The sequence below is a fragment of the Corvus cornix genome, chromosome 1 (assembly GCF_000738735.6).
Source record: "Corvus cornix cornix isolate S_Up_H32 chromosome 1, ASM73873v5, whole genome shotgun sequence".
NCBI classification, from domain to species: Eukaryota; Metazoa; Chordata; class Aves; order Passeriformes; family Corvidae; genus Corvus; species Corvus cornix.
This window is the reverse complement of record NC_046332.1, coordinates 52,217,027-52,229,389: the sequence shown is the minus strand read 5'-3', so window position 1 is coordinate 52,229,389 and position 12,363 is coordinate 52,217,027. Positions and strand designations below refer to the sequence as shown.

Genomic DNA, 12,363 nt, shown 5'->3' with positions numbered 1-12,363 from the left:
TCTACTGTAGAATCACTGGCTGTTATGATCCAAACATGTAGGTTCTAGGAGAGAAATTCTGCTTTTCTCATAGTGATGTCACACATAGGCACAAAGGCAAATTTGATCTTAGTGTACATTTGCAACTTAGTGGTGAACTTACTAAATACGAAAAGCATCTGTGGGTTAAGTCTTTGATCAATCTTGCACACATAATACACGGATCACAAAACCAGGAACTTCATTACAACAGCAAATCGATGTCAGGTGACTGGGGGAAAGGTCTAAAGCACTGGGCATGGCTTATGGATAATTGTTTCAGGCTAGAACTCGGATTAATTAACATAAAAGATGACTGCAAGAGTTTAGTAATGGAGTTGACCCTTTGGGTGCTGCAAACATCCTTCAATTAACCTGTCTCATCACCGTCTTCAGGAAACCTAGAAAATGTAGGACAGAATCTGACCTGATTCATTTTGTGAAAAGCTGATGAAATCCTATTAAATAAGTGAAGTCATAACAACACAAATCCAGAGCAAGAGATATTAGCATGAGTCTCTCTGTGGGCATATTCACACTCTACCATGAATCATAGCACAGATATTCCTAACTTAGTAGAACTCCATGTTCCTGAGTCTTTATGGCTCAGAGGACAGCTAGGAATTACTAGGTCAGGTCTATCTTTGTTAACTGACCCCCACAGCCAGGCCAGGAAGCCTTCTGGATGATTGTTTTTTTTTTTTTTTTGAGCTCAGAGGCAGCATTATGTGCTTACAGGCCGCTTTCAAATAGAATCCTGCTCAGCTAACTCAGATCTCTGCAGCATGATCCCCAGAACACCAAATGCCAAGTATATTGGGGACTGCCTGTACACACAACCACAAGATGGTGGAAGAGGCATTTTAGCAAAGTCTCAACATCCTAATTCAGATTTTATATAGTTTATATAGCTCAACGCTATTGAGAACTCCACTGACTCCAGTGCTGTTTGACAATCTCATGGACAGTGGGACCAAGTGCACCTTCGACAAGTTTGTAGGTGACACCCAGCTGTGGTGTGGTGTGTTTGACATGCTGGAGGGAAGGGAAGCCATCCAGAGGGACCTGGGCACGCTTGAGAGGCGGGCCCGTGCAGACCTCATGAAGTTCAACAAGGCCACGTGCAAGGTCCTGCACCTGGGTGAGGGTAATCCCAAGCACAAGTACAGGCTGAGTGGAGAATGGATTAGGAGCAGCCCTGCTGAGAAGGACTTGGGAGTGCTGGTGGAGGAGAGGCTGGACATGACACAGCAATGCGCACTTCCAGGCCCAAAAATCAAACATATCCTGGGCTGCATCCAAAGCAGTGTGGCCAGCAGGGCAAGGGAGATGGTTGTGCCCCTCTCCTCCACTCTTGTGAGACCCCACCTGAACTGCTGCATACAGCTCTGGGGCCTCCAACATAGGAAGGACGTCAGCCTGAGGAGGCGAGTCCCAAGGAGTGCCACAAAGATGGTCAGAGGACTGCGGCACCTCCCCTATGAAAACAGGCTGAGGGTTGGGATTGTTTAGTCTGGCCAAGAGAAGACTCTGGGGAGAGCTTAGGGCACCTTCCAGTACCTGAAGGGGGCCTACAAGAGAGCTGTGGAGGGACTTTTCACAAGGGGATGTAGCAACAGGACAAGAAGTAATGACTTCATGCTGAAAGAAGGTAGGTTTACATATTAGGAAGAAATTTATTATGAGGGTGGTGAGACACTGGCACAGGTTGCCCAGGGAAGTTCTGGATGCCTCATCCCTAGAAGTGTTCAAGGGCAGGCTGGATGGGGTTTTGAGTAACCTGGTGTGGTGGAAGGTGTCCCTGCCCATGGCTGTGGGGTTGAACCATGATGATCTTGAAGGTCCTTCCAACCCAGGCCATTCTTGGATTGTATGACTTAAAGGGCTTACACAAAATGCTAGTGTGACAAAAGGGACATTTCCTGAAGGTTACATAGCTTTCACAGCCAAGGATTTGACAGGGGCAGAACAGGTCCTGTCTGGATAAAAACATCTTTGGGACAGAACAGGTCCTGTCTGGATAAAAACTGACACAGGACACTGCTGATCCAAACTTGTCATGTTACCTAAATCAAGAATGCTGAGAGAAAATTAGAATTACTCTTGCAGAAGTAATCACTTGTTAAAAAATGCCCAACAATGACCCAGCATGTTTGTCAAAATGTGCTATGATTATACAGCAATAAATACTACTTGATTCAATAAAATGTTAATTTTTTCTTCACTTTTTGCTATTTAGTATGGCAACTATCTATGCTGGATTCAATATCATGATTCCTAGGCCCAGTTCAGCAGAACCTTGTCCTCTGCATTTTGAATCTAACTATCATTTTCTCTAGGTACTGAAATACTAATGCTTGCATTTCTCAGCAGTGGACATGCACTAAGAAATAAAATTTACCTTACAACACTTCCATGATCCATTATAAACTTAAGAGGACATAAGCATCCAGTGCCAGTGAAAACCAAAATTTTTTTCTGGATTTGTTGCATTCTTTGGCTCTATATAAACATAAATAAGAAAAAAAATGTCTCAGATTAAATAGATGAATAGGAATTTGCAGGGAGGAGTATGTATTGGATCCTGTGACATGCAACTGTTTATAATGCTATGCTGTATAATCTAGCTGTCTTTTGAAAAAGTTCAGTTACATATAAGTAAAAAGAAATAAAAATAAATCACTGGTACAGATTAAGTGAAGTCAAATACTTATAGGATGGAGGATCCATGCTGAAGGCATTCCATCACCTTTCAAACTATTTGTAGACATTGAGTTTTTTGTGAGAAACAATACAAAATTTAACAGAAGAGTGTAAGGATTCCTCCTCTCAAGTATTATGTGTTTCTGAAGAAACAGATGTCCTCTCTTATTGCAGACAGGATATATAGCACCTCTGTATTAGCTTCTTTTATTTTGAAATGTCAGAAAATACAAAACCACAACAATAATCTCTCCCTTACAATGCAGTCCCTTGATTAGCTGCTGAAGATTAGTTCATGGTATAGGGATATCAGCATTTCCTTTCGTGCAAAGTGGGAGGTTCGGTTCAGCTTCTTCTAATGTTGATAATGGCAATAAGAGCTCAGGATAATAAATTTCAAGTACACCTAGAAATACATGAACTCCTCATGAGTCACCATTATCTGCTGCTAGAAATGTGCAGTTCAAGGGTTTTTTTGAGGCACTCTGCAGGGTCTGGCTTGAATCCTGTGTCTTGGAATCAAACCTCAGAGCTGTCGTTGCTGTAATTATGTGGTAGCATCATTGGCTCGTTGCTGCCTGACTCATTTGTGCTTTCCTTCTTGTCAGAATTTTGTTTCCATTTTAGCAGCAAAACGATAATTGCAATTAAGCAGATGGCAAGGAAAACAGCAGCAGCTCCACCTATGATTGTGACTATGCTGATTTCCGCACTTTGGTTACTCAGTTCCCTGGGGAGAACACCACTGACCGCAACCTCCCTTTGAGGCACCTGTTTCCTGCTGGTGCGATCCAGGGCTATGTGCTGTATGTTCGTTCCTCGGTTGTTCTCTACTCCAATGTCTCTCGCAAGTTCTGGTGCCTGCTCAACTCCTCTCTTCTGCCGTCTCTGTGCAGAGCCTCCTGGGCTCCCAGCGCTGAGGAGCGAGTGGTACTGGTGCTCCACGCTTCTTTTGCCAATTCCGCGGTTAGAGTTCTCCTTGGAGCGCACAGTGTAGATTGTATGGACGTACCACTCCCTACCCAAAGACACCTGGGAAGAAACGTTTTTTGTATTATTTAAACACACACATACACAATCTGGGCAGTGCTAAATGCAGAGGAAATCAGTCTCTTTTCTCGACAAGTACTTTCAAAATCATGCACAGATAACTCCTGACTACGTGCCAATGCGCACCAGAAGAGTCGTGTTTTCTGCCAAAATTTTCAGAGGGGTTAGTCTCCATTCCTCTCCATGGTCAGACTCTGTGGCTACCAGGTGCAGATGAAGAAAGCTGTGGCCTTAGCATGGTTTTGGTACTATTAGTACCAAAGACCATACAAAGTATCTTTAGCTGTGGACGGGCCACAGAAAAGGACCTTCCAGGCCCAACTTACCAAGTGATTAGGCCATGGCCCTAATTCTGTCTAAACATAAGAAAGCAATTTTTCATTGCAAGGATGGTTGAACATTGGAACAGGGAGCCTGCAGAGTCTCCTTCCTCAGAGATGTTCAAAAGACAACTGGTCATGGTCCGGGGTAACCTGCTCTAGGTGGGAACAGTCACTTTCCACAGGTCCCTGAAAACTTCATCCACTCAGTGGTTGCATGGGTCCCTTCAGTCTGTGTGAGATGATACTACCTTCCTTGAATTTCTCTCATCTTTCCTGGATACATACCACACTTGGCCTCTACAAGGTCCAGTAGGCTTGTCTGAATACTGTCTTAAAGCTACTGCCTGATAATTTGAATGGCTGCAGCCCAGTTTTGTTATTTTGAGAAACAACACATGCTCTCTTTTACTCTTGTTTTTCCAAGTATTTTTCAGGATATACTTTTGTTTCTACATATTCTCATTTTTTTGACAGAAAGAGGACCATGGGAATGGATTCTTCCTATAAAAAATGAGATTTCATTTTCCTGGGGGCAGATTTTGAAACTCTTTTTATAGTTTTAAGTTATGTTATAGTTTTAAGTTTTGTTAAATACTCTAGTGCTTACAATGGGATCTTTAATATTGACATGGCCAGAGGTAGGATCAAAGTCTCCTCCATCTTTTTCCTGCTAATTTATACACCTGAGTTGTGCATGCAGTTTTGCAAATACTAGAGACAAGTAGTGAAGAGACAACTCTTGGCTGGGTTATATAGATCAAAGGGCTGAATGCACACAGATGAAGGATTATATATAATTAATTAGTAGTTGCACCTTTTAGTTGTCAGTTTTTAGGCTTTCCAGTGCTTCACACTGTGCAAGTTTGCAAGGAAAGAATTGTACAGAAAATACTGAGTATCAACTTGATTTTGATGAAGTACACAATAAATGCTTATGATTTTTAAGTTTTTGACTTTGAGAAGTGAGATGGGAAGCAATAAAACAATGCTGTGTAACAAGAATCTTATTCTTAAAAGAACTGTCTAAGAACAATTTGCATAATTTCTGATTAACCTGTGGAATTATACAAGAGAAAAGCAAGAGTATCCCTACAGAAACACTTTAATAACTGTTCCAGATTTTATATCTAGAAGTTTCTAAGCATTTATAATTGTGTTTGACTGTCACTGGACTCAGAATAAATCTTTCTATTGACATTAATTTGACTTACAGTTAACAACAGTACTTGTACAAGTCTTTCTTTCTTGGTTCAGTACTCTTACTAAAAAGCTACAGAAATCATACCTGAAATAGAGGAGTCGAGTCTACTTTAAATCCATCAGAGCCTGGCTGTTTAACTAATGGAATTGCTTCAGGATCATCTATTGCAAGTTTTGCATTAAAAAGTACATTTCCAAAGCTTGTGGCTTGTGTCTCTGGCTGAGCTTTGTCCTGCATGGAGGGGAAAAAAAGTTTGTAAAATATTTATTTATTTATTCTAGGAAAAACTGTTTCAGTATTTACTTGCAATGTATAAATTGTGTAGTTTACACATGCTATTTTATGCAATCTTGGGAAATACTACTACAAGAGAAAAGACATGAGAAGCAGTTGTGGTCCCATCTGACTTGTATTAACTTCTATTTAATCTCTTGCCTTTCTGGAATAAGAGGAGGAGACACTAGAGAACAACAACACCTATACTTAAATAAGAAAGATACATAAATGTAGTCTGAAATTAAAGTAAGAAGTCTATTTCCCAGTCTAAAGAAGCTACATTTCATTTCATTTCATTTCATTTCATTTCATTTCATTTCATTTCATTTCATTTCATAACTGACAATCACATAAATTTGTTTAGGGTTAGGGCTAGGGTTTAGCTAATGATATAACCATCTTACTTAAAGTTAACTCTAAAAGTTGGGCATCAGGTCTGTAGTTACCTGGGATTATTCTATAGTTATTTTCAGAAAGGAAATCAGATCCTCTAAGCCAACTTTAGAAGTATCTCTCTTTCCCTATGGACTACAGAGGCAACCTGTATGACTAACTTCACACTATACACTAAATTTTGGATGGCTAAATATGAAACAAATTCCAGTCCTTCACTTGCATGTCACCTAAGACTCTCTCTATGGTCCGTGGATATAGACAATGCAGAGAAAAAGCCCATCTTGAGATTCTAACTTAGGTCAAACTCTTAGTGAAGGCAGTTCCCAAAAAGGTAACGAATAGAACCAGGAGGGAAAATGGCAAGATACTGCCTCCATCAGTTCATGTTAGCCTGGAGCTTGAGTCAAAAATTTGGTGCTGTGGAGAACATTTTAAAGAACAGTTGGGTTTTGTATAAAAGACGAGTTGGAAAAAAAAATAAAATATATTTATGCATCCTCCCAGAATTAGAACACTTACCACAATCTTAAACCTGTACAGAAGGGATGGAGAATCAGCAAGGCACCCATATTCAGTGTTGGATGGATTATATTTGGGTACATATCCATCAGCTCCTGTGCACAGGAAAACCTTCTCGATGCTACAGTAGAAGGAATCACCCAAATTCTGCACTGGATCCACCATCACCCGACCATATATGACATCACCTGTGAACAGTGCACACAGTTCACATCCTGTTAGACTGGAACATTTAGCACAGCTCTGAGGCGAAGCTATTAAAGCCTTGTCAAGAAGCTTAATGCAACAAGCACAAACACTTAGGCCTATCTTGTTTTGACAGCAACAGGATCCTGATGGTGTGGAACACAAATTAAATGTGCATGATCTATGCACAGTTATACCTTCTGAGAAAGCAACATCACTTTCTTGCCCAAAGCCCATCGATCCATCAGACAGCCACAGTGTCTTTTTGGAGAGGAGGAACATCTGGGTGTTCAAGCTGAACTCAGCAGCCACTGGGTCACTGACCTAAAACCACAAAAGCATAAGGCTCTTCAACAAGTACTTTTTAATGAAAAAAACATAGCATGATCTTAAACTCTTAAAGCATAGCAAGATCTTCTCTCAGTGTACATTACTGATCAGCTCTGCATATCCACATGCAATAATACAGTTTAACAAAAAGATTTCTTGGTACTAGACATATGTATTTTATATGCAAACAACCTTTGGAATATCTGCATCTGTGATATTTGATAGTATTCTACGTTAGTTTCTTCCCACCACATTTTCCCAAATCCTAGCTAAGGAGGTGTCAAAGGAAACTTATGTGTGGGGGTAACATGAGGAAAATGTTTCCCTCAAAACTTGTCTCTGACTCATCACAGCCTGTTTCTTGATCCCGTTTTCATTCTCACACACAAGTCCCACCCCTGCTTCTGATCCTCTGTCAATATTTAAAAGCACTTATTGCTGAGGATTTATTTGCAAGTATCATTTCTTCTAATGTGCTGCAGGATATCTCAGATCATGCATGTGAAAATGTGCCAAACCATTTGAACATCTTTTTATGCTAGTATTTTTATCTTTTTATGCTAGTATTTATCTTTATATATTTGACACAGCTATCTGTGGTTCTTCCTTGATTACATGAAAAGAATAAAATAAATCAATACTGTCAGCAGTGGTTTCTCATGGGATCATAAAACATAACATAGAAGGCAAACTATAAAGGGACACAGCATAATAAAAGGGAAATAATACAGTGAATAGAAGAACTGGGGGGAGCCTAAAGTTCAAAAGGATGCAAGTACCTGAGGAAACAATGTGGAAAACACACATATTTCAAAAAACCCCCCCCAAAAAAGGAAGAATAACAAGAGGCCACTAAACAAATAAAAAAATGCTAACATATATATGTATATTTATGTATATATATGTATGAGTGTGCGGACAGGAAGGAAAGAAATCAACAAAGAAAACATTCTTGCTGGCTCACGGGCAAGGGTTGATTTCACAACAGAGTCCCAAAACTATCAAAGCAACAGGATCTGGCAAGAAGAATGTACAGCTCAAACCTTTTTATAAATGGAGTGCTACTCTTCAGAAAAAGGAACCATACCACCGGAGCCTGTGCACAGAAAAAAATAATTCCATTCTCTTGGAATGCTTCTTTCTAAATGCCTGGAAAACAGGCTGTTGGGTTGTAGTTCCACAAATACTTGATGAGCACAACTGGTTTCCAGCTGTGTTATTTATGACAGTACTTTAAGTGTAATTATTTTCATGGGCATTTGAGACATTTTATATAAGAGTTCATAAAAAACCTAATCTGTGAGGATCTGCTGGGTGAGAAGAGTAACTGTCAATTTATTCTGCCTATCTGCCATGTCCATCAAACTGTGCATATAGATGATGTGGGGACAATGCAGATCACCCAGGGGGATCAAAGCCCATGTGATACTTGGTACCTCAAGGAACAGAGCACTCCTGAGACTGGTCCATCTCAGGGCAACAAGTATCCTGACTATGGAAGGACTTCCTTCAGGAAATAGTCATACACATTGAAAGAAAGGAGATGCTGAAAGGATTGGGATAAAGCAAAGCTTGGAGATGGATGCTGTTCATATTCAGGGAATTCCAGAGTGAGACAGTGGTAATACAATCCTCAACAGTGTTCCAGGTTACCTGCTTCAATCAGGTGCCATAGAGACAGGAAAAAGGAGATATGCAGATGATAAATGTTAAGAAAGGAAATGTTGAACCAAAATCTCCAGTATGGAAATAACAAATACACTTTCTTCTTGATTCTTAAAATGGTTCCTCACCTGTGACCAGTGAAAACAATTGTGAAGGAAATCAGAAGAAAAAGTTTCCAAGGAAATGAAAAGCCTCATACTAAAAAGCCCAAGAAGGTAATTCAGTATGGGAGCTGGAGCATTAGACTAAGAACTGGGGGAAACAACTCTTGTCCTGCCTCATCATTTTATCATCAGACTTTACAGTCAAAAGCAATTTTGGTCCAGTTGTGACACCTACACTCACTTATTTCAGAGAGTCACAGAGTGATTTGGGGTGGAGAGCACATTTAAAGATCATCTCACCCAACCTCTCTGCCATGGGCAAGGACATCTTCCATTAGACCAGGTTGCTCAGAGCCCCATCCAAGCTGGCTTTGAGCATTTTCAGGGATGGAGGATCCACAACTTCTCCAGGCAGCCTGTGTCAGTGCCTCACCACTCTCATTGTAAAAAGTTACTTTATATCCAATCTAAACCTACCCTCTTTCAGGATTGCTAAACCTACCCCTCTTCCAGTCACTTGGTAAAAAGTCTCTGTCTTTCTTCTAAGTCCCATTCATATATTGGAAGGCCACAATAAGGCCTCCTTAGCTCATTCTCTTCTTCAGGCTGAACAACCCCAAATCTCTCAGCCTTTCTTCACAGGGGAGGTGTTGCAGCCCTTTGACCTTTTTTCTGGTCCTCCTCTGACCCCATCTAACAGGTCCATGTCTTTCTAGCACTTGGGCACCAGAGGACTGGATGTAGTGGGCCTGTGCAAGGTATCAGGTGTTCCCTGCATCCTTCAGTCTGATCCTTCAGTCTTCTGTTTCTTACTTGTAAAGAGTGGACACCAATGCTTATTCAGTTTTGCAGAATGACTAGAAAATCTTAGAGGTAAAGTGCTAGATACTGCCTACTGAATTTGTGCTTTTGTACTGCTGCTATTTTGGGACCTTCTTAAAGTCCACACAGTATTTTGATGTGATCAGATTTAAAAATTATCATAGGCCACAGAACTTCCCAAGTCCCTTTTACTATGAGCATCTCAAGAAAAAGAGCTGGTCTTGGTTTGAAAATTGTTGTTGATGGGGGTTTAGCTAGCCACAGTCTATGACACTTTTGCAATTTTGCACCTTATGCCTATTTTGAACTGATGTACATGAAACTTCCATATATTGTATTATTGAAGCCTTATCTGATACAATAACTCCTACAGTATCCATTTATTTATTTATAATTCTTAGCCATATCTTTTACTTGTAGGCTACTTCTGGATAAGATTTAGGTTTCTTCCTAAGCTACTTTGACCATTTTGCAATGATTTTTGCAGGTTTTTTGACCTTTCTTTGAAATATCAACATCTTATTGTTTATGCTAGTATCAGGAACAAGTTGTGGTTTAGCATTGCTATGAGTTGCTTAGGAGTCCCTAGAAGTAGATTAGAAATGCCAGACAAAGGCTGAAGTGCTGAACTAGTATAAATTCCCCTCACCCATTCCATTCAAACTTCTTCAAAATGCTGAAATGTGGTTAACTCTGAGAAGGCAGGTTTCACATCAGATCATGTATCATCTCTCTTCTTTGCCAGGACTTAATGCCCTATCGGGAATCATCTGTTCTCCCACAGGTGGCATAATGCCAAAATAAAGCATAAAGACTGCATACATTCCCTTGTGTACTCTGGCTAAGTCAACAGAAAAGTGATTGTGTACCCCTGACTGATATGGATTTATTCTGTAAGATGATTTAATAGCATAATCTATGCTATTAATGAGCATGAAACCATAGCCACACTGTTCCAGTATTAACTGTATTGGCTCCAAATAACAGAAATGATACAACTTCCTCCTTACACATGCCAAAGTCACACTAGCCCTTTTGATAACCTGGAACACTGGCAGTCTAAGTTCTCTTAGCCATCCAACGTGACCCCCAGTTTTATTTTAAACCAATGTTTTCTACAGCAGAAATTTCTCCATAGTTTGTTCCCAGCTACAGAGCTTCACAGCTGGGCTTTGTGAAAGGTATGCTGTTTGCCTGTTCCCATATGTTCCCAAATGATCCATATTGCTATGGACTGGATTTGTTTCAGTCACTTTTGTGAGTTTTAAAGCTAAGCATTTTACCAGTGTTGCCTATCTACACTTCCCTCTATAGTCAGTGAAGGAAGTTCTACTTTAGGACTGAATGAATTTTCCTCTGGATGTTCCCTCTTAATACCAGAGACCTAACTCTGATTTTGTGTCAGATTAAACCCTTCCAATAATAGTTTTATATTTTCCTAATTACCTGATAAAACTATTTACTACCAAAGCTAAAAGACAAAAAAAGAATTCCCAGATGTTACCATCACATCACAGTAACTCTCCCCTAAACCAATGTCAATGAGCTTCCTCTTGGCTATCAAAGACTGGACATGAATTGAGGACAAAAAACCATTTGTGCTCCTACTTCAGTCTTTCCCAGTTGGGTAAAACTGGTTATTTAGCAGGAGAGGAGTATGTGTTGTCCCGCCAATTTAGGAATGCTTTGTTGATAAGCAAGTAAATTCAGTTTCTAGTACTATTATTACAAGACCAACAAATGGGAATTGAATTAGAAAGAAAACATGATAAAGAAGTCATTGGAATGGTACCTGCTGGAATCGGATGTCCAGATCAAAAGTGATGGGCTCTCTAGGATTGCAGATCACTGGCAGGCTGTACTCCTGATGTGGGGCAGTGGTACAGGCTATCAGCTTCACTGTGTACATTCCAGAATAGTCTCGAACCTGGACACAGAGAGAGAGGAACCTGTACCACCACCATCCCAGCTAACAAGCCGGGACAGAAGAAGCCGTAGTGACGGCTGAGGTTTTACCGCGAAGTCTGAAACAAAGCTCCACTGCTGGACTGGCTGGTTGTAGGTTGGCTCACTTCGGATGAGGCTGAGGCTGAACGTGAGGCCCGGGTGATCAGCTGACAGAACCATGGAAGTTAGAGATGAAGCTAGAAACATGCCAAAGAGACAGATTTCTCACCTTTAGTGTTTCATTGCAAACTCTCAGAGCCTGAAAAACATTCCCAATAATTCATAAACCATAATGCCATAGCCGATGTTAATACCTTCACAGGGCACTGGGTTTTATTAACTGAAATTAAAATCAATTAGAGTCAGCTCAGCTGGGCCTCCTTGATTCTCATTCAGGTGTCTATTAAGCAGCTGCTTTTGGGCTACACAACGAGAACTGTATGAAGAATAAATTTAACAGACAGTCAAAACAGTGAGAGTGGAATGGCAGAGATCTATAATCCCTCCTGTTTTAAACTTGGAATGTCAACCCAGGGAAACACAACATAATTTCTCTTAGTAATTTAACACTTTTGTCTCTGCCTGATAGGAAAACCAAACACACTAGAGGACAGCTGAAAAAAAGTAGAAGCACCATGAAGGAGTTTTATGGGTTAAAAACACCTGAGTTAAACTAAAAGAGATTTCCTATTTTTTTTTTTTCTCTTCTCACTGTTCTTCAGCAGATTTAATTTAGTTAGATAATCTTTTCCATGGCTGGCATTCATGCTCAGATTTATGTCTGTAGACAGAGTCTTACACCTGCAATTATTCTGAATAAAGG

General features: G+C 40.3%; 1 protein-coding gene across 1 annotated transcript in view; it reads right to left on the bottom strand.

The window, feature by feature from the left end:
• Positions 1-1,807: 1,807 nt before the first annotated feature.
• The window catches only part of FREM2 (FRAS1 related extracellular matrix 2), a 119,744-nt gene continuing 109,188 nt past the window's right edge, over positions 1,808-12,363 (bottom strand). Inside the window, exons 19-24 of the mRNA XM_019286310.3 lie at positions 11,610-11,737; positions 11,386-11,520; positions 6,870-6,996; positions 6,487-6,674; positions 5,380-5,526; positions 1,808-3,753 (exon numbers count right to left, since the gene is read on the bottom strand). Coding sequence (XP_019141855.3) covers positions 3,241-3,753; positions 5,380-5,526; positions 6,487-6,674; positions 6,870-6,996; positions 11,386-11,520; positions 11,610-11,737 — 1,238 coding nt within the window. The 3' untranslated portion in view covers positions 1,808-3,240. The remainder of the gene's footprint in view (positions 3,754-5,379; positions 5,527-6,486; positions 6,675-6,869; positions 6,997-11,385; positions 11,521-11,609; positions 11,738-12,363) is intronic.